At 41.4% G+C, this 22,192-nt stretch overlaps 1 protein-coding gene across 1 annotated transcript in view; it reads left to right on the top strand.

Annotated features, from left to right (window-relative positions):
* FHIP1A (FHF complex subunit HOOK interacting protein 1A) overlaps positions 1–22,192 on the top strand; it is a 77,264-nt gene that overhangs the window by 40,731 nt on the left and 14,341 nt on the right. Inside the window, exons 6-10 of the mRNA XM_084286406.1 lie at positions 11,417–11,584; positions 15,397–15,476; positions 16,952–17,139; positions 17,624–18,661; positions 21,752–21,930. Of these exons, the coding sequence (XP_084142532.1) occupies positions 11,417–11,584; positions 15,397–15,476; positions 16,952–17,139; positions 17,624–18,661; positions 21,752–21,930 (1,653 nt within the window). The remainder of the gene's footprint in view (positions 1–11,416; positions 11,585–15,396; positions 15,477–16,951; positions 17,140–17,623; positions 18,662–21,751; positions 21,931–22,192) is intronic.

The raw sequence follows: 22,192 nt of genomic DNA, 5'->3' as shown, positions 1-22,192 counted from the left end.
TGTGAAGTGAAATGGAGAACCAAAACCTTTTTGTTGCACTAGGCTGACATACCATCAAAAAGCAGTGACCATTCAGACAGCATTTCATCATGACGGACATTGCCATGAGGGATTTTTTTTCCAAATGAATATTTTTCCAAAAGGAAAACGCCCAAAGTCCAAATGTTGAAAAGGAAAATGTTTGGTCAATAAATATTCCCCCAACTTTAGCTAAGTTGGTAGTGTTTCGTTACCACAGTTGGTAGAATTATTTTCATAAAGTGGAGAAGAAATAGAATTTTATGTCAATTTTCTCATGTGCTAGGGTGCAATTTATGTTACGTCAAAGAAAAAAAAATCTTTGAGTTTTAGTGCAAAATATTTCACTGATGTTGGTGAATTACTGATTTTCTTTTTTTTTTATTTTATTTTTGTTGCACTGCAGGAAACTACATGTCCTGCAGAATATGTCAATTAACGGTCATTTTCCTAAAAAAGAACATCTTGTGTGAGGAGAAAAAGCAGGAAATGATGAGAATAAAAACTAAGATTTTTTTTTTGGATATCTACCAAAAATTGCCAGGAGAGGACTAATAAATAACTTTAAAAAGTTTTACTAATTTTTACTAAGCCTGCCAAGCAGAAAGCTGTGCACCTGTTCCATTTCTGAGAGGCCAGTGAAACACCATCTCCTACTTCCTAGTGTAGGACTTGTCTTGGCAGTACACACAATTCCTTGTGGTAAGCAGTCACTTACCAAGAAAGTAATAAGCAGTGTAGAATCTTCAGCGATTCAGCAGAACACAAACATTTGAGAATTTGGCAGGGGCTGAAATAGAATTCGGCTGCGATCCAGATCAAGTTTGTAATCTGTCATTCAGATAGTTCACCCCCTTACCTAACAGGATTTCTTTTTTCTGTTTTGTAGAAATTTCTTGACTTAATCCAGTACAAACACTGGGAAGTGCAATCAAAAGTGAAACAGGAGCTAGCTTTAGGTCAACATTACAGATAACAAGTGAGATGTCAGAAGGTAGCCATGGGACTCTAGTTTTAGTAGGTACTGTTTTTAACCTCTGAAGTGCTCAAGACAAATTTTAGGGTTCTTGAATACTACCATGCAGATGAATGCTATTTGTATTGGTCAATATAACTCTGAACCTCCTATTGGCTTGATTATTTCTTTATAGATGCTATTTAAATCCTTTAAAGCATGCTGTTCAGATTAGCTTCTTCATGTGATAGAAATTTTATTGAACCGCATTTATATATTCTGAAATTGGGTGAAATCATACTTCTCTTGAAAATGGAGGTGTTGGCTGCTAACACACATAAGCTTCAATCCCAGGTCTTTCCTGAGCTCTTAAATTCTCTTGCATCCTTTTTCTTCCGTTAATAAACCTTACCTTGATGAGCATTAAGTTTGACTTCTCATTAAAAAATAAATATTTGATATATTTAAACCCCAAACACGCTTAACGGAGAAGATGTATTGCACCATCTAGTGGATTTGACACAAGGTTCTCACATATATGAGACCAAAATCTGTAGCAAAAGGAAACAAAGGGAGGTACCTTTGACCTCTTCAGTCTTTGTGTTGTGCCACATAAATTTAACGGAAAATAAATATTTTACATCTTTGCTTTTGGGACAGGTGCCTCTAGGCTAAGATAGATAATTATGCTGTAAGAGCTCTTTCATATGCTACAGTGATTTCTAGCGGTTGTTCTAAAAGTTCATGCTGTGTTGAGGAGTAAGCAAGTATCATCCATTTGGGGACATTTCCAGTGTTGTAATGGAAATTTTGTTTTTCTCTCCTTAATAACACAAAGGTGAAATATGGGAAGGGCCAAAATGAGAGAAAGGACAGAGGCATCATGGTGGTTTTAAAGCAGAAGTACTTCATTACTTTCGTTGAATAATACTACATGCATCTTGATTATTTTTTTTTATCCAGTTGTTTATCGGTGTGGGTTGCTTGGATTCCTTCTGGCATGTATACAGGAGCATGGTATAAAAACCTGACTTGGAAGACAGATCTGGGGAAGGTTAAAGAAGAGATGCTAATTATTAGTACATGTTCTATAAATCTCTCTTCATGGAAATCTTATTAGTAGAATTTAATTGGTATGGAACAGCTGCTTCTGATACCTGTTGGTGACAGACGTGGAAGGAAGCGAGTCCGGACTTTGTATGGCATGCAGGCCCTAGCATCCCACATCTAGTCTGGTACCCATGGTTCTAGCTTAATGCAGAATTCAGAAGAGAGAGAAGCTTTTGGCTCTGTTGGCACTACTTCAGATCTGTTCTCTACGTATTCTACTCCAATTTTCCCTCAAGGAGTAGATGTTTTGAGTTCAAAATTGCTTTGCAGAGAGACGCAGACGTGAATTTGTTGTTTTGAAAAGACAGCTCCAGTCGAGAATGCAGACATCTAGGAAAGAAATCTTCAGTCTTCTGTGTTCTCATTGTGATAGAATTTGATTTCTGTGTAAAACAACAACAGCCACATCAACAAATCACATTAATATGACTTCCTGTCTGATCACCAAATCTAATTTAGATTATTCAAGTATATAAAATAAAATCAGCCAAACAACCGTGCAAGCAATATTCAATAAATTGTGTAGCTAATAACCTTGTTATCTTTTAATCCCTCGTGGAGCAACAGCAACATTAGTTTGACTTATCAGCTGAGGTATTTTGATATGAACAAAATGTCTGGCATGAGGAGGGTTGCTCGCTTTTGGATTGAAGCTGAGCCTTGATCATGCTGGCCAGTCTCTCCTTCTCCTGTTTCTGTCCAGAACTGCAACATAGCTGAGGCTGGCAGGCACCCGTGGATGTCATCCTGCCTTAACCTCTCACTCAAGCAGGATCAGCTAGAGCAAGTTGCTCGGAGAAGTGCACTAGTTGTTTCTTTGCCTTTTTTTTTTCTTTTCCTGATGTCAATTTGGAATTTCCTGGGTTTCATTTATTGCCCCGTTGCTTCGTATTCTTTCACCAGGCACCACCAAGAAGAGTTCTGTTACCTTTGCTCCTTCCCAGCAGGTATTCTCACACACTGATAGGATCCTGCCGAGCCTTCTGTTCTCCCGGCTGAGTAGTCCCAGCTCTCTCTGCCTCTCCTCATACATCAGATGCTCTCACAGCACATTCATCTTTGTGGTCCTTTGTTGGACATACTCCACCATGTCCTGGGTGGCCCAGCACATCTTAGCAGTGCTGAGTAAAGGGAAAGGATGCCCCCCACCAACCTGCTGGAAATGCAGCCTGGAGTTCATCTTTGCTGCAAGAATGCACGGCTTGCACGTGGCCAGTCTTTGTCCCCAAGGACCTGTATGTCAGGGTCCCTCTGAATGGCAGCACAGCCATCCAGTCTGTCAGCTGCACTTCCCACTTCTTCATGTCTACAAACTTGCATGAGGGTACACTTCATCTCATCATCTAGGTCATTAATGATGATATTAAACTGCCGTGGCCTCAGCGTAGCCCCCTCCTCACGGGCATTGAGCTGTACTTTGCATTGCTGATCACAAGCTTTTGAGCCCAGCACTGCCACTGGTTTTCAATCCACCTCACTTCATCATTTCGTCTGTGAGGATATTATGCAAAAGGCAGTGTCAAAAACCATGCAAGAGACAGTGTCAAAAATTGTACAAGATAGATATCAACTGCTCTACATTTATCTGCGAGCCAGGCATCTTGTTGTAGAGGGCATGATTGCCCCTTCATAAATCCTGCCTGCTCCTATTCACCTTCTTGTCCTTAATGTGTTTGGAAATGCTCTTCTCTTCTTCCTGCTTAAAACAGTGGACAATTCAACAGGACACTTCGTGAAGGTGTCACAGCTTTTCAGAATTCCAGTTCATGGCTCCAGGCTTTGAGATGTGTATATACGTGATCTTGAACTGTCTGTAATGCTCATGGCGTTACGTAGTAAAGCCTTTTTAAAATTTTTGCAGGCTGTCCCCCACACGTACTTACTATGTACATGATTCACCGTGTGAATGAGACAGTACAAGAGTGTTGGGGATAGCAACACATTGCTATGAACAAGTTGGGATGGGAAGACCAACGTAGTTTGCTTGGTGTGATTTGATGGTTTTATTCAGCTCAGGGAACCAATATGTAGCTGAAAAAAGAATCAGCTAGTTCAGGTTTTTTCCAGTTAAGGAAGTTTCAAATTTATTGTGCAGGCTAGCTGCCTTGAAATAACCTGTTTTTCACTGTGAACACTGAGGGTTATTTAGGGAGCAGATTAACCGTGATGTGCTTAAAAAAAACAAACATTGTCTGAGTTTATGACTCCCTAACTTCGTTTCTCAAAGATAAGTGTCCTAATTATAGCATGTTCTTGCAGCCTAATTTATACCTGGTCTGTACTTGTCTGTTGTCGTGTTGCGTGGGTTATCCCACCTACCCACGTAATGAGGAATTGACAAATATGTTCCTATCCCAGAAGCTGAACATTGCCAAGTGGGTAGACAGAGCTCAGATTTGTATCGTGTAGCTGGGGATATGCATTAACTGGCTGCAGTGAATAGCCCTGTCTTGTCCTTTGGTTGGTTTTTATTGTACTTCTTACAAGAGTTACCTTCCTTGCTTCTGACATCTGAGTTTCTAGAGAAATGGAAACACATGATTCGGTGCCGTTCAGTGGGATTTGTCTGAGCATTTGTTATGCAAGGTCACAAATTCCTTATTTCTGTACGGATTTAGTTAAAACCAGAAAGAATAAAATACTTTGTCCATAAAGATAGATGGACAAAGGAGAGGTTAGCTTGATAGTTTTCATTTTGTAGTAACAGCCCACGATTTTTGGCCAAACCATCCTTCGTTTTTTCTGGTGTAAATGTCTGGGATTTAAGACAAGACTATCTGACAAAATCTGCTCATAATTTAAGACTGGCACTTTTTGACGGCGTGCCAGTTACAACTTGAAATTATGCAAATCTTTACGTTCCTCCTTAGCTTTTGGTACTTAGGAAAAAATACTTGCGAGAAGGTGTACTTCTGCTCAGGAAGGGAGCCATGACATTACATTTCTGTGATTTATCTCACTGGCTATTTTTTCACTTAATTTTCAAAGCTAACTGCTTGGAGCTCTGTCAAAAAATATAAGGTATTTAGGGGCCAAACGTTACAGTGGTCCAAGTAATCAAATCAAGCTAATTTCGTCATCAGTTAAAGTCTAGTTGAAGTCCCACAGTGAATCAGAATAATGCCTCTGAAGTTGAAGGAGTCTTACTGCTTGTGACAGGGGCCCTGTTGCCTTGTTCTAGTTTTTATGTGTTTAGTATTAGAAAGTGCTTATTTACCTTATTCTTTTAGATTCTTGTCATGCCATTGTAGGAAGTTCATCAGTGGATAATCCTTTTCATGAGATCTTCAATTGGTGTAGATTTTTGCCATCAAAACCATGTGCTAGATAACAAGGAGTCAGACGGTGATTATATTGATTATATATGCAATATTACGTTACCTTTGATGCAAATAATATTGTTTATATACACCTCTTTCTTGGAAGCTCCTATGATTTACTTTGGCATTCAGAGCATTCGGGTGATGCAGGTAGCAATCCTGATCATTTTGAATGTTTATGTAATTTGTGTAATTTCAATTTGTTGAAGATAGTGCTAAAAATTTGTCAAATTATATGATTACAGCAAATTTTTCATTTCTTCGTATTTACTGCTACACTATATGCATTTAATTGCTAGGATATTATTTCTCTACTTGGAAAGCTAGTTTTAGTCTGAATAAAGGAAAATTGTACCAGCTTTTTAGTGAAAAACATTGCTGTTGGCCAAGCAAACAGAACAGGTTTCTGGGAGCACTGGCGCGGTCCTGTCAAGTGGACCTCAGTTACATTGCTCACTAACCCATCTAAATGAAAACCTCTGAAGTGGTATGCTACTGTGATAATTCAATAATACTTGCTCGGTGATTACACTGCTCAGCTAGGGGGAAATGACCTGTAAATTACACTATACTGATTGGAAGTAGCATCTTTATAAATATCCTAAAAGAACGTCAGTTTCCAGTTAGAAATAATCCCGTCTCTCACCTTACTGAGAAGTGTTTGGACAGCTGCTGTAAAAAGGTGTAAATACAGCCTTACTGGAAAACTTGGAATAGTCTTATGCTTTGGAGAAGCCCATCAGGAGCTACAAAACTTAATTTTACCTGCTACAAAGTGGACATATGTTAAAGGTGCTGTTCACTTTTTACATCAGGCAATTGATTTGAACTTTAACGAGGTACAAACTGAGCCTGTTTATTAACTTAAGCAGAAGGAAGTTGAAGCAGCTCTTGTTTTCTGGTTCCTCCCTAAATGCAAACTTTCTCTGTCACTGATCCCACTTGTTCAGATGGGAAACTGATTGATTGAGGATAAAGCTTGCCTTTATTTCCGAGGTAGTTTTATCCTGAATCAATTCCCTGAGCCAATTCACTGTGCAGTGAAGTGAAGCATGAACACTTCTGCCAGTATAAGCAGGGGGCAAGAAGTTGAAAATGAATAGAAAGGAGAAGAGGGTGGGAATGGTTGAATTTTATTTTCTACTTTTTAATCAGGGGGGTGGATTTATTCAGGTTTAAACTGCTCATGGATCTAGAAGATAAGATCTAGTGAGGACGTTCATGGTCACTTCATAGGCAGTGTGAAATCCTTGTAGGAAGGAGAGGGGGAATCATGAAAGCCATACTCTCGTAAGAAGGCACAAAGCTGTAAATTAGAAAGTATATAGTGCAGATCCCAAGGGAGAATAGCCAGTAATAAAGAATCAGTGCAATTGGTCTAACACAGTCAGTGTAATATATTAAACTGAACTCGCAATGACAGTAATTTCTGGCTCTCTGCTATTACTTGGCACGGTGACTTGTAAAAGCTGGATCTCTTTACAGCGTTCTGCCTCACCATCTAATCAGTCATCAGAAGAGGCAAGAAAAGATTTACTAAAAATTATTACATAATAAGAGAAGGGTATTAAAATGCTAAAAGTAGCTTTCTGTTTTCAATAATCTCTGATCAAGTATCTCTCTGGCTATGAAGGCTCTCGGGTAGTCCCTCTTGTAAAAGTATCTGTAGTCTTCAAAAATATCTGTAACAACTGGGTGTTGTAAGGAAAAACATGTGGATGAGGCTTCCAGATGGCATCTTTTAGATACATACTTTATATGTGTATTTTTCAAAATTCCAGTAAGTTTTTGTCATTACAACGATGGATAATGGAAATAGAAATGGCAGAATCCCTGTCTGAGTAATGTAATGGATACATATTTTTCTCATTTTTCATTTTCCATCCTACAATTTTATCTCAAGAGCAGAGATATCCCCAGTCTTTACCATTCCCAAGCAATTTTGGTAGAAAGGATCTAATGCAAAGTATGCTGCTGGTAGGTTTTCATTTTTTGCTATTGTAGCAGTGATGGATTTTAATACTGCTGAAATATCTTTATCAAAAATACACCTCCAAATTTTCTTACTTAGCAAAGGACTTCCAGCAAACTACCACCTCTTCATTCATTTCCCTTTAGTATGGTATTTTTCTTGATCCTTGAATTATCAGAGGTGAGGAATATTCAGATTAAATGTCACACTCGTGGATATGTGAAAGTTTTGGCTCGTTTCTTATCATCCTTTCAAAGCTGTTCACATAAATTCACTTTGAGGGCTAGCTAGGATGAATTATACTGAAATCAATGTTTACAGTGAAATACAGTTTTTTGTAAGCTGCCTCAGGTTTTGATTGTAGTGAACATTCTTGATGTGTGTAGTAATGTTTTGTTCTCCAGGAACATTTGTTCTTTTGTTGCTTACCTAAATACTGATTTGGATTTATTATTTTTTTTAGAAAGGATTTTCCTACTTTACCCAAATCTGTCTCACAAGACATTAGTTTCAGGAGAAACAACAGCAGGTAGTCTGAATGAAGCTTAATATTATGGTTTGCGTGTCTTAGAAAACAGAGATCTTCAGTAATAACTGCACAAATTGAACCAGCCTTGCTTTCAGCACTGAATGTGTTATGTACAACATGGAACAGTTTTACTGAGTTAAAAGGTCTTTGCCAAGGCTGATTTTTGCCTAGTGTGACTGGTTTCTCCAAAGTCCTTCCTTAGTTAATTGCAAAAGAGAGTGAGTTCTCTAGAGGCTCATTCAGGGCAGGTTAGTGTATCCCAGTGAGTAAAAGGAAATTAGCCTCGAGGAGCTAAAATTAGCCTTTCTGACTCACTTCTTTTGCTGTCTCAAATCTTCAGAAATTATGTTTATTGTCAGGAAGAGTAAAATCAAGAAGCACACCCAGAATGCAAGATGGGGAAAATATGATATGACTGTAAAAGCACACATCTGCTTGCCAGCTTAATTGATCCTAAGCTGTATACATGGCTTTTGTTTCAAATGCCACAGAGCAATATATTTTGATTTGCTATTGTAAGGAAGCAGAAGGGCCATCTCTGTGCTGGTTTTATGGACAAGTTGCGCACAAAGGTATGCTGAGAGAAGTCCCAGCACAAGTAGCAGTAATTTCGCTTGCGTACCCTTAGCTTGCCTGCCTTGAGCGCTTTATGGGGAGTTGCGAAATAGACCCTAGCCTCGTTTATTGCACAAGCGTGAAGGAGTGTTGTGGTGAAGGTGGTGCATTTTCACTGGAAAATGCAAAAAGATTCTCCTTCCCTCTTTCTCAGCAAATGGCTAAGCAGATTCAACACCATCCTTCCCAAGAAGAATTAAGAATTAAACATGATGTGGCACACTGCACGAAAAACCTCAGTTCAAACAATTGAGGTTTAACAAAGTTATAAGTAACTCTTCTGTGACCTATTTGGGCTGCTTTAATCGCTATTTGGTGCTTCTAGCTCTGTTTAGTGGTGTCACTGAGGTGTTGGCTACAGTAAAGAGGATTTCTTTTTTGTTTAGTCCCCAAGCTGCAAGAATGCTGAACATGCTCTCAGAATTGAACATTTCTTTCCTAAAGTAGTCTCTCGCTGGCTTTCTTCTGCCCTTTGTTTCATTCATGATGCACACTCTGAAAAGCGCATGGCTTTCTCTTGCTGATACAAACGTAGCACGAGTTGCCCAAAGAGCATTGATTTCAGAAAAAGGTCACTGCCCTTGTGAATCTGCAGCCTTTGCTTGCTTTCATTTACAGTTTCAGTACTTTATATATCTACATAGGCCCATTCCTCTGCTGTCAGCAAACATCTGTGAAACCCGCAGGCCAAGTGCGTGCTTCATTTTCCTCATAAAGGATGAAGGAGGAGTGACAGAGACATAACAATATATTACTTCTGTCTGGCCTTTTCTTGGCAGAGGTTTTAAACCCTTTGATGAACTGTATGCTATCATTATGATGTCACATGATGGATTTCTTGGGGTTTGCTTTTTAGTGTTTGCTGCTGTAAAACACAAAACAGAAAATGCCAGTTCTCAGGGCAACAGTCAGCGGCTGTAATCAGAAAGCCTTTTCTTTATTTATTTATTTACTTTTTTTTTTTTTTTTACCCCACAACTTCCAACACCTTTTGGCTATTGCAAAAAACGAATCTCAGCTCCAACCAGAAACAATTTCCTTTGTTGCACAGCCCCTTGCTCATTTCCTGAGCAAATCTTATGGTGGTTGGGATGTGGCAGTAGCGCAGTGGAAATGCGTGCCTACGTGCATATGCACATAAAAAGGCATTTTATCATAATATTTACAGTAATGCAGAATTTGAACCAGAGCTGTAGCCACAGTGTTAATCCTGGTGATTTATAACTTTGGGGTGCTTGATCTCGCAACTTTTTTTTTCTTTTTTCACTTGACATTTGTAGGAGAAGGAAGAGGAATGAATTATTAAACTGGATTCGGAGTTGGAGTGTATGTTAATCAGTGTTGGTTCAGGGAAGATCTTTTTTCTCATTTCTGTACTGGGCAGCACTGGTCGTACAACTACAGATCTAGCAAACCTGTCTGGCTGTTGTTTACTTAGCTTTACGAAGTTCATAGAGCCAGTGAAAATGTGCTGTATTCCTTTCCTTTCACTAGTATGTTTTAGTGCTTGATTTTGACCAAAATAAACTGAATAAAATGACCTGAATTTCTGGTGAAAAATTTGACTGTTGCAGCTTCCCTGGTGTTTTGTTTCTAATACCAAAATGAGCTAGTAGGCTGCTGCTTGATGTTAAGGATGTTGGAGCCGAGTATCAGAATAAAGCCTCAGAAAGAGAGGGAAGCAGTGACCTCAACTTCAGAGCTACTCTGCATTCTCCTCGTCAGTGCCGCCTCTCCATAAGGTCTGCAGGCTGTATACAGCATTCCTATGTTCTGTGTAACTGGCCAGAAGCAGCTTGTGATCTTAAATGCTTTAAAGGGAGCGTTTGCTGGATGACATTACTGTGCATGTAGCTAACACGCGGCAGAATGGAACAGGGATTTTAATATTTACGGCGTGTTACGTAAGTGCTGCCCTTCTGAGTCGCTTCTAAATCCTCTTAGTTCTTAAGTGACAGCTTTGATTCTTTTTTTTTTTTTTTTTTAATAAAATCAGTCTTTTCATTTATCCAGCTAAGTTTGGTAAACAAAAGATGTTTAATACTTCCTTTCATACAGAGAGATTTTTGTGTATGAGGGTTTATCTTTGTACGCTTAAGCTTATTGGGTTCATGGGCAACTATTTTTAAAAAGCTGACTTTGCAACAGCGATGTGTGGTGCAGAGGTGGCCTTTGGAATTCGCTGCGCCTTGCCAGTGCATCCTGTCAATAGATAAGCTCCAAAAGGCTTGCGTTAAGCAGAGCAGTACGGGCTGTCCAAATGGTATGCAAGCAGCGCGTGGATACGGGACAATTGTGTTTCAACATACAAATAGGCAATAGCAAACACTTCAGTCTTTGGTTTGTGTGTGTATGGCTGTATACACACAGCTTTTAAAAATTGAGTGAGATGGAAAATAGTGGCAAAATTGTGGATAGGCATGTTCTGTTTTTTTAATTTATTTTTTAAAGCTCCGGACCTATGAGTTTGTACTGTGCTTTGATTCTGCTCTGTTGTCATTTATTTTTAATAACGCGGTAGATCCAGGCATTCACAACATCTGAGAATGCTTCTGAGGAACGGCAGAAGTGTGATTCAAAACCCCTGACATAGCAGAAACGTGGTGGGGAACTTCTAGCAGGATTTAGCTCATAGTATTTCAGCATGTATGAGATCTGGGGTATTGGCAGGTTGGGGGAGTTTTTACCTCTGGGGAAGCAAGACATAAGAAATGGGTTCAGAATGGTTATGAGAAAGTCAGAAGCACGTTACTTCACAGGTTTAAAAGCAAGGGTCTCAGTATTTTGGTGGCAATGTATGGAGAGCTTAGGGTGGGTGCTGGGTGTCGTACAGTTGCAGGGTGGGGATGGATGTTGTGTGCACAGTTTGTTTGCATTTGCCTTTTATTTCCCTGTAGGTGACCGTGGAAGAAGTGATGGCTACCACTGCGTACCTGGATCTCTTCTTGCGTAGTGTTTCAGAGCCAGCCCTCCTCAAGATTTTCCTCCGTTTTATTTTGCTGCATCGACACGAGAATGTGCACATCCTAGACACGCTCACTAGCCGAATCAACACGCCATTCCGGGTAAGGCCAGCAGGAGGCAAGGTCAGGTGCTCAGTGTGGATGCAGGTTCACTAATTAAATGGGAGAGCCCGTGTTTGCAGTGAGCATTTGTCTAACTAGGAATTTTCTCCCCCACCCAAATGTGTGCTTTTAAAAAAAATCTCTCTATATTTTTTTTTTATGCTGGCAGCTGGCTATGGCTGCACTGCTGCACTGAGAAGTTGATAAATGTGTGAGGTGGTCTGACCCATACACAAAATGGGAGAGAGGGAGATGAGGGCTTTTGGAAGTTTGAATTCTGTTAGAACTCTACAGGGCAATTTGGAAGTATTTTCATTCTGGATATGGCTGAATTAGTGCTGCCATCCCCAGCACTCATCCCCAGGACTTATAAACATAATCAAGGTGGGGTGCATTTTTGGTCTTTGGAGTTCTGCCTAGCCATAAGTACTTGCAAATGATCTTCGTAGGAGACTGTGGGAGCCCTGTAAGGATGTCTCCAAATTGCTCAAGTTGTGATTGCAGCATTGCCAATGTATTTCTCACGAACCAAGGGTGTATTGTCGTAGCATGTTTGCTTAACAGAGATATTGCCAGCCTTCTTGTTCGATTAAAAAAAAGGCACTTTCTTGCTCAAGTGATCAGATTTGCCACTTCCTTTTCTTTCTTCACTCCTCCGTGTAGTAAGGTTTATCTCAAATTTGCAGTGAGCCCCTTCGCAGTATAGGCACAATGCGCCACAGTGACTGGAGAGCTAGCTTCCAGAGATAGGCAAGTTACCTGTGCTAACAGTTTCATCTTCTGGCAGAGAAAAGGAATACTTGTTGCACTGGACTAAAATTCTGAGCCTTGCTTGGCTGGCAACCTTGGCTGAATCTTGTGTGGTGCACAACTTCATGGGTGAAATACTGTATAAAGTTTTAGGGCAAGAGAAAACAGAACACCAGCACATGCATTAAATTTGTGAATTAGGGACAGTGTCTTAGTCTGGAATTTGTTCGGAAATGTGAGTGAACACAAATATGGATATATGCTGTTGTTACTGCATTTTTAAGATGGATTAACTCTGAGAACTGAAACAGCTTCTGTCGACAAAAATGCAAATGCTGTTGTCTCTGCTAATCATTAATTACTGTTCCATAGGCGAACGAGATTGGAATTGTAAAGACTTCTCCAGCCCTGAGTAACTCAGGATCCCAGCCAAAATGGTTCTGTGATACTAAATGAGTTTTCTGCAGTATAGCTTGGCCAAGTACAAAAGCCAGAGCTGCAGCCTTCTGTGTGGTTTCCATAGCACAAAAGCTGCATATGTTACTATCGCTGAAAATACTTATTAATAAATCACGGGATTAAACTTATGTACAGACAGGTGGCCAAATACGCTTGTAAATACTATCCTCTTTATCTCCTGGTAGTACATTCAATCTTTTCTTTTTATGAAACGCAAAAATAGACTAGCTCTTCTCCTGCAGAAGATTCCTGATTTCTCATTTGTCCTTGCAACCATATTGCAAACGTTTCCCTATAAACTGCAATGCCATAAATACAGGAAAATTTAAGGAATTGGCAGGTTTTGCACTTTGAGGGTATGAAGAACAGTTAGGCTTGGCTCTCCGTTAGTCTCTCAGAGGAAATGAGAATTCCCATTTTACCCACACAACCCCTCCCTAAAACACTCCTTTCACGTCAGGATCTGACTTCTTCCAGAAGCTTGTTTTGCAGCTCTTTGTCTCTGCCTCCACATTAGCAACTGCAGTTCTGGTTGTTTCTTCCTTCCTTGCTCTTTCACTTTTTCTATTTCTGTAGGCATGAGGTCTTGGACTAACAAGCACCCTCCTGTTGGCTCCTGGTACGAGTGGTGGAAGGGCAACGAATTTGAGCTCTGCTTTGCCTCACAGCAGGCCAGCTCATGACTGTTCCCGGGTTATTTTCTCCCTGTGCCTGGCTAGCTGTCAGCCATGCTTTATTACCTTCATGCTTGTCCACATCCCAGCTTGTTTTTTGAGTGCAGGGCTTAACTTGCTTTCTCTTGTTCTTTTCTGGGTGTTAACTGAGTGACCAAACTAGGGAAGGCAATCAAAGAAAAGTTTGCTTTTTAGAGGCTACCAAGTGAGGTTCATTAAAGCTTTACTACTTAATAGCTCCACAGAGATAGCTACCAAGTCAGGGGAAATGTATGTATGTGTATGTATATTTTACAAGAAATGTGTGCATTCCTCTGCTCTTGGTCAGCATGGACAGCTGGTCATTCTGTAGGGCTGCTGAGTCGCTGGTCTGAAAAAGAGAAGGGAAATGGTGAAACGACGAGTCTTTTGAGTTGACATTCTCAAGAAAGCCTGGGCTGGAGAGGAACATAGCAATGTGCTTCTGCAGAGCTAGCTCAGAGCCTTTTATCAGTGGGAGTAGGGAGAGTGCAGAGAAGACGAGGAAATTCCACAGTTGGGAAGAGAAGCCTTGCCCAGGAAGGACGCTGGATTTAGTCCTGAATGAACTACAAAGGACATTCAGTGACTGAAAACAGGCAGAAAACATCTATAGCTTTTTCTTTATTTTGTCCTAATTTTTTTCTTTTTTTTTTTTTAAGCTACTGAGAAGTGAGATTTATTTCATGTATTAATTATGTGATTAATGTAATGAGAAGCAAGATTAAAACCAAAGTGAAACTCTAGGAAGGAGTCAACTTATGCTAAATAATTCTCACAAGAGTCAACCTGGTCCTGGGATCTAAGCCAGCTGTGAGATGCTGTTTCCAAGACAGAGCAGCACAGGAGCACGTGCCCAAGGGAATACGTGTAAAGAGGCAGGGAAATGATGGTGCTGTTGTTCACAAAAACAAATGAAAGATAAGAGCTCATGCTTCTACCATGTTGGATGCGTCTGTGCAGTCAAGCAAGCATCTGTTAGGTAAAAATACACTGCATGATAGCTTTGAAAGTGGTATGTGTCTTATTTAGACATTATTTGTGACCAAAAATCCCGTAAAAGTCTCAAGTTTCTAGTCTGTCCTAAAGCTAGTGTGAAAATGGGGTGCCGATCACAAAAAGGGTATGATTTTTGCCTCTGCTGCACGTGACTACTGAAATACTTGATTATGGGTGTGTTTGATCAGACCTTTGCCAATAAGACAAGCACGCAATTCCAATGAGGAGTCCTATTTTCCTTTTCCTTTTACATAGTCTCACAGAAAGGATCTTCATGCCTTGCCATGGTTCTCCGCCCTTCAAATGAGCTGTAATGGCAGGATTGGGAGCAACTCACATGGAGTGGATTCCAATAAAAAATGGCTTGTGCAGTCCTACGTCAGTGAGCTGTATTTCTCAAGGCAGGAGGGTATAGAAGCGTTTAGTTTTGTAATGTGCAGAACGCTAATCTTTCCTAATATGTAAAACAACCAAAACTTGAGATGGTTTATAGATTTTTTGGGAAAAGACTCTTTGTTGATTTAAATTCTTTGTCAGAGGTAAACCCTAGCACTTTATCTTGCAAGTTACAGGATTCACTTTATGCTGGATTAAGCTAATAAATTAGGAAAAAAAAAAGACTGGTAAATAGTTGCTTTGAGTTTCCATATAATTTAATGCTAATACCTTTCAAAGAATATTTATTTTTTTATAGCTTTTTTGAAGGAAAATTCTGGATCATGTTTTGCCAAAATGTAACATGGTGTATGTATAGCTCAAGACAACTTAATAAAATCCCATAGGGGTGCTGACAAAGTGCAATAGCATAGTAACAGTAACTTAAAGCATTATGTTCTGGCAGAGTCACTCTGTTATGCAGAATGGAAAGGTACAATTTCCAGATCAAAAACTGAAGCATTTATCATTTTCCAGCTCTGTGTGGTCTCCTTGGCACTGTTCAGAACACTCATTGGCTTGCATTGTGAAGACGTGATGTTGCAGCTAGTTTTAAGGTAAAGCCCAAATTCTTCTTTCCACTTTTCATTCTAATTCTGGGACGTGTAATCTCAGCCTATGGATGCAGAGTTAGATGGGGGTTCTCCAAGACAGCAGAAATGCAAGCTACTACAGAGATAAGAATATTTACGGTTCTGACAAAAGTATGCTAGACCTGTAGAAGCGTGATTTATGTCCTGCGATCTTCAGGAACAAGAGATTTTTCATGTGATTTATTTCTATAAAGGAGAGAGAAGAGAAGCTAAGAATATATTTATCACCTTCAAACTGCTTATTCCCTGCTTTAAAATGTATAATTCTTCTCTCCTACATGTTTTCTCTAGTGTATTATGTATACAGAGGACCTGTATATTTGCTTGCAGCTTCCATCTCTGTTTTTTCACCTCTGCTCAGTCGCCAAGAATATTTCAGGTTCCTGAACTGTTGTACATAAATTGTTCTGTAATGTGCTAGACACATTGATTATATATTACTGCTAACTGTTTGTTCTATGGGTTGCCTCAGAACACTACAGTTGTAATTGAGTATGTGGATTAGATTAGACTTAATCACTTATGTGGAAATCCTGGTGCAACTAAATCAAGGTTTTAACGTTGTGGAAGGTGTGACTGGAAGGTGGGACTGTTTCAGGCACCTGCCTGGCCCTCCACTGATAGGTGTTAAGGTGAAATTCCCTGCAGCTCTCTGACTGTTGTGCCTGGGAATGGTGTTAGGAACTCTGTGAACTCGAGTTAGATTGGGACTCCCCTACTAACTGCAGTACAGTCGAGTGCTGTTGTTTAATCTTCTTTTTGTTTATTTAGGGAATCCTTTAAAATTTGTTTGCATTTTAAATGGCAAAACATCAGCCCAGTTAACACTAAGGGTCTTAATAAAGTGCTCTTAAAAAGTTAAACATTCATTGCTCTAAAGAAGTTAAACATGAGAGTGTTCTTTCTCTGTTCCTTGTTCTCCCCATAGCTTATTCCCTCCTCTGCCCAAGAGCTCTTGATCTAGTGCTGTAAAACACCTTGATGACCCTTCCTTCCTTTTTGCTGGCTGCTTGCCTGGTACATGTAAACCAGCTCTCTGTGGTTTTCCTAGAAAAACAAATAAATTAAGGCTTCTGAGACAGAACTCTTTCATAATGGGAGCAAACCACACAGCTAGCCTTTGACTTCTGCCCATCCTACGCTTCCCCCATCGCTTCTTACAGCAGGCTTGCTCTGACCTATGAAGGAGCGCTCGTCTTCCCCATTCTGATGCAACTGATTTCCTATCTCTACTCTTCTTGACAGTTACTCATTGAACTGTAGCCTCACAATGTAAAGAGTCAGGGCTTCATGCTCTTGAGAGGTTTAGGATATGGATCACTGTCAAGATTATTGTTATTTCTTTTAATTTGGAGTGGGAAGGAAGGTGGAAAGGGAATTTTGTATGCGTTAGCTTTCTCTAACGTGGAAGGATGTAATGCTAGGCACTGCTCTTTCAGGTATCTGATCCCGTGTAACCACATGATGTTGAGCCAGCGGTGGGCTGTGAAAGAGAGAGACTGTTACTCTGTGTCTGCTGCAAAACTGCTCGCCCTGACACCAGTCTGCTGCTCCACCGGGATCACCTTGACTCTGGAAAGCCAGGGAAAAGATTATATTCTCTGGACAAAAGCAGCACAAACTAAAGGTAATTGTTGCTTGGGGGATGACCAGATCATGAACTGCAATGAATTTGGCTCATGGGAGGAGGTGGAAGAAAAGTGGTGGGTAACAATAAACTGGGCAATTAGGCTGCACTGGAAAGCTGATTTAATCCCTTCCGTGTGTCCAGGTCTATGGAAGCCTTATTCAACTTGGCTAGCTGTTAAAATACACATTTGTGAAAATAATGTACAGATACATGATGGCAATTCTTGTGGCTTCACGAGTGCTTACAGCTGCTTTACAGATAGGATGTGGGCTGGTCTCTCAGAAATACTGCATTACAGTGCTGACTTGCTAGTAGGAACAAGTTGTGCATTTATGAACAAATCTCTTAATTCTTTGATCTTCCTGCCTTATTGGGTGGTTGGGGCTAAAACTCCACCTGCCACGTCTTAGTGACTGTCTTGCTAGAGAACTTTTGTGTTGTTTTCTTATTGCATGTTATGAGTCATCTTCTTTATTTTCAGATTCTGGTAGAGGCCCTTGTGAATCCACCTGCATTGTGGAATGTGGAAGAACTGTGGATATCAGCTACCTGCAGTACCTGGGGGAAGCTCAGGAAGCCATCCTCCAGTGTCTGAAAGACTGTAAGGTTTGGTCTGCCTTATATGATGGAGTAAACCCCGATCCAGACACCTTTATCCAAACGCTTGCTGAGGAGAACGATACAGACGTGGAACACCCCATGTTTCGGCTCCAGCAAAGGACACCCAGCATGTGTAGCTCCTCTCACACAGCTGCTTTTGGTGAGAAGATGCAGCTGGAGCTAGAATGGGATGATAGCTACGACACAGGGATTTCTCCTGGTTCTGATGTGAGCTCGCCCCAACCGTACGATGATCTGGGGAGCACAGAGATGCAGCCACCTATAGAGCCACCGAAACACATTCAGGAGATGAAAAAAAATGCGATCATGCTCATCAAAGGATCTTACATAGAAGAATCAGACTTTCAGGATGATGTTATGGTTTACAGATTATGTGCCCAGAAGGATACTCAGGAAGATAACTCCAAGGAGAAAACTTCAAATGTAGCCAAAGAATGTCAGGTTGAAAACCAGACTGTTGTCAATGGGCCTCTTGCAAACAGCCAGCTGGAAACGGACTTGGATGAGCACAGTAAGACAAATTCAAGCTTGACTCAAGGTGTAATGAAAGAACATACAAACCAGAAAATGGCTGAGACGGATCCACAGCCAGATTTGGAGTTGAAGCTTTCTCCTCAGGAGGCAGATCACAACTTAAGTGTAAGACTGCTGAGCACAGATGGTGAGGATTTCATTGCACAGTATGACAAAATTATTAAGGAACTGGATCCAAATAATGCAAGCTTGGAGGAGGAAAAGTTGGACGCTCCTGACCCTGTGTCTCCTGCAGAAGAGGAGGAGGACTTTGAGAATTTCTCAGCAGACACCCCGTCTGCAGAGAGTGTGTCGTCTCCATTTGGCCCTAAGGAGGATCCCTCTCCCAAGCGTGCTACGAGGAGCCAGAGTGCTCCGTTTACAGGTGGCATGTCCTGTTAGTTACACACACAACAAATGTGAGAAGGGATGGTGATCAAAGGTGGCCAAACGAGATGGCACTGCGCAGTGCATGGCGCGAGCACAGCGCAAGGAACAGCCTTGGCACTAAGGAGGCTGTGCCCAAATAGCTGGGACTGGCCCAAGGAGAGCGAAGGAGATGCGACAGGGAAGTAGGGCAGAGCAGTGCAGTGACACAAAATCGTGGCTGCTCAGTTCTTTTGGGGCTTTTAGTTTTAATTGTTTAAAACCCTGCGATTATGTTGCTTGTGTCAGAGCACCGTCGTTCTAGGGGAAGCCTGGTGGTTGAAAGGGGGCCGGAGTAACTGTGCTAGCAGACAGAGCCCGGCTGAACGATGCGTTTTCCTGATGCCTTTCATCTCTGACGCTGTGGATGCGGCATGCCGCTATCCCCCCTCAGCTATTTCACATTCTAGCACGAGGTGGCAGCACGGGTGCCACGTCTGCCCGTGCCTGTCTGCGTGCAGCGCCCTGGCAGCCCGCTCCTCAAGCGCCAGGGCAGCCCTGGCTGCTGGCACGCTGCGCTGTCATGTGCCAGACAACAATTTCAGCTTGTTCTCCAGAGACTGGCCAAAGCACTCCGGAATGACAGCGCTCCTGGAGGCTGCAGCGTGCTTTTGATCTGTGCTTGTGCAGCTCCTTGCACTGCAGGCTCCCGATCTTTAATTAGGTCTCCTAGATACCACAGTAATGCAAATAATAAAAAAAAAAATAGTAGCGTGCCTGGGTTTTTCTCATCCCAAATGAGACTTCTGTAATCTGACGTCTCGTCCATTTGGAAGGAGGGGGGAAAACATTCATTTGTATCCATTGAAATGCAGCCCTTTCTGGTCAGCTGTGGCCAGCATGCCTGGCACTGTCTCCTAATTGAAAAACTCAGCCTGTTTATCCCGTCCATTTGCTATTTTCTCTGTGGTGGCAATTTCCTTGTATTAGAGGCTAATCACATTCAAACCTCTCCATTACCCATTATCTACCGTCAAATGTAGCTCAAAAATGTTGTCCCTGTCTCACATTTTTCATCCAGTCCCTTCCTCCATTTCTTGCTTTTAAAAACAGGAAAACAAAACCCAACCCAACCAAAAAAACACACTTTGCTCTGCATCCATAACATGTCTTACTCTTAGGCTGCTCACCTTGCTTTAGTGAAGGTCTCGGTGATCCTTGGTAAGGAATTGCTCACAAAAATGTCTCAGAAATGTGGGATTGCAGCATCCTTCAAATATATTTAATGTGGAGAGCTACATTACATATGTAGATGTCTGGGATAAAGATTTTCGGTTGCTTTCAATTTTGGGGATGATGCCATAGGATGGATGGGGCTTCCTGCTGCAGGATCAGCTAACCAGACAGAGGCTCTCATCCCCAGTAACTATCAGCAGTGCAAAAATGCTCTCTTCAGGCTCACAGATCTATGAAGAAAATGCCCCATTGATGTCTATGTCCAATTTAAAAGTGTTTTTTTTTTTTTTTTCTTAAAAAGAAAAATTAAATGTCCAGTATAAGGTTAAAAACTTAAAAACCACAATCATCCCTGTTTGCCCTGGAGCAAGGAAGAAAGTGATGTTCAGAAACAGGAACTTAGTGCATCACAGTTTTTGTTTTCTCCATACATCAGTGCTTGACTTCATGGCCATGTGGCGATGAAGTCAGGAAAGGAATATGTTTTTGTTATTTTCATTGGTTTACTCCACTTCTTACCAGGCTTGCAAATTCTTAGTTCCTCTGATTTGTATTCTAATGATTTCTCGAAGATACATCACTCTACCACTGAGAATTTCATGTTGGTAACTTCTCTCAGAGTGGCACGCAGCATTTGTTACAGATGTCTAACTTCAGCTTTCCCTGCTCAGACCTGAAGTTTGACCTACAGGAGAGGAACTGTGAGCTACCTCAGCTGCCTCCACTGCAACCCCTCCTGAGAGAGGAGAGCTCCCGTTGCACCGTGGTCCTCAGGAGCTCTGTGGAAGTGTCCCCACGGACAGGAGAGCAGCAAGCAGTGGGTTATGTTGGGACAGGAGGAGCCTACCCAGAAGTGCCGGTGGCCTGCGCCTTGTGCTGGGGCCTCGGGTGGCTGTTCAGCGTTTATCGTGCTGTCACCCTGTCAGCCAGGGGTGCCCCTGGTTTCCCCGAGGGGCTGCACACGCAGTCGTGTGGCGGGGCTGGCTGCGGGCCGAGGGCTGTTCCCAGCGCTTTGCTTGTGATCAGGGCACCCCTCCAGCACCCCCCGGCAGTGCCACCCAGCAGCCCCTGTGATCTGGTGAAAGGCACGCTCACCTTCGGACAGCTTTGTTAAGCTTGAGCACTACAGGGCTTGGTACCCTGGCGGTAAATGCCTCTGTATATCAGTGGTTATCCTCCAGCATGAATGCACAAGCTAAAGCTATTATTTATTGCTGACATTTATATGATAAAGACTACTTTTACAAATAATTTTGCTTATAAATCTATCTTAATATCTTCCCTGCTTTGTGTGACTGTTCGCAGTGCTGAAAATGCATTTTCTTGTGATGTGAGCTATTGCAGGTTTTGATTTTATGTTTAGAGTAGCATTTTTGTATTTTCTTTACAAGAGCACAGATTTTTGATAAGACTATCTGGCTGTAATTTACTTTGCCGAGTCCTTCTGTGGAAATAAGGCACAATGCCAGTGAAAAGGACAGATTGTTCAGTGGTACCATCCTGATTAACTTCAAAAGGCATGGAATGACAGACCATAACACATGAGGCTAAATCCTTATTGGCATATGTAAAGTAGAACGGTTGTGTATGTTAAATATGCTGTTAATGCAAGTGGCTAGCTACTCAACTGCTCCTGCTCATGAAAGCTTTTAACATCTTTGTTAACTCTATTTTGTCTGTTCAGTTATGTTTGTTGTTGTTGTTTTTTTTTTTTTTTTTTTTTTTTTCCTCCTCGCTGTCTTTAATTAGCATGTAGGAGGTCTGATTTGGTTGGTTATAATGATCAAAGTTCCTTTTCCATGCTTATTTCCTGGATCTTAGGATTTTTCTTCTATGAAAACAAAGGCATTGGTTCCTTCTCCTTTTCTTTCAGGACCGTTTATCAGCGTGGTGTTGTCGAAGCTGGAGAACATGCTGGAGAATTCCTTGCATGTCAATTTGCTGCTTATTGGGATTATTACTCAGCTGGCGAGTTATCCACAGCCTCTTCTTCGCTCCTTCCTGCTCAACACCAACATGGTGTTTCAGCCTAGCGTGCGCTCACTTTATCAGGTATTTGACCACCAGTCATGCCTATAGGAACGGTGTTCTTGGTGTCTTGTTAAACTTTACTTCAGCTCTTTTCAGTTCCACCTGCTCTTCTCCCACCCGAGAGCCTTGCATCCCATTTCAATGTTTTAGTGATCTTTTGTGCAAAGAACTGGAAACTCTTCATGGCCATAACTTTTGTTGCAACTCTTCTTTAATGCATCTAGAGAAAGCCTGAGCATTCAAGCTGTGGTTGCATAGGGAGCAAGGGAGTAAAAAGTGATTG

This window comes from Netta rufina (assembly GCF_964035555.1).
Source record: "Netta rufina genome assembly, chromosome: 4".
NCBI lineage: Eukaryota > Metazoa > Chordata > Aves > Anseriformes > Anatidae > Netta > Netta rufina.
This window is presented reverse-complemented; position numbering and strand designations above follow the sequence as displayed.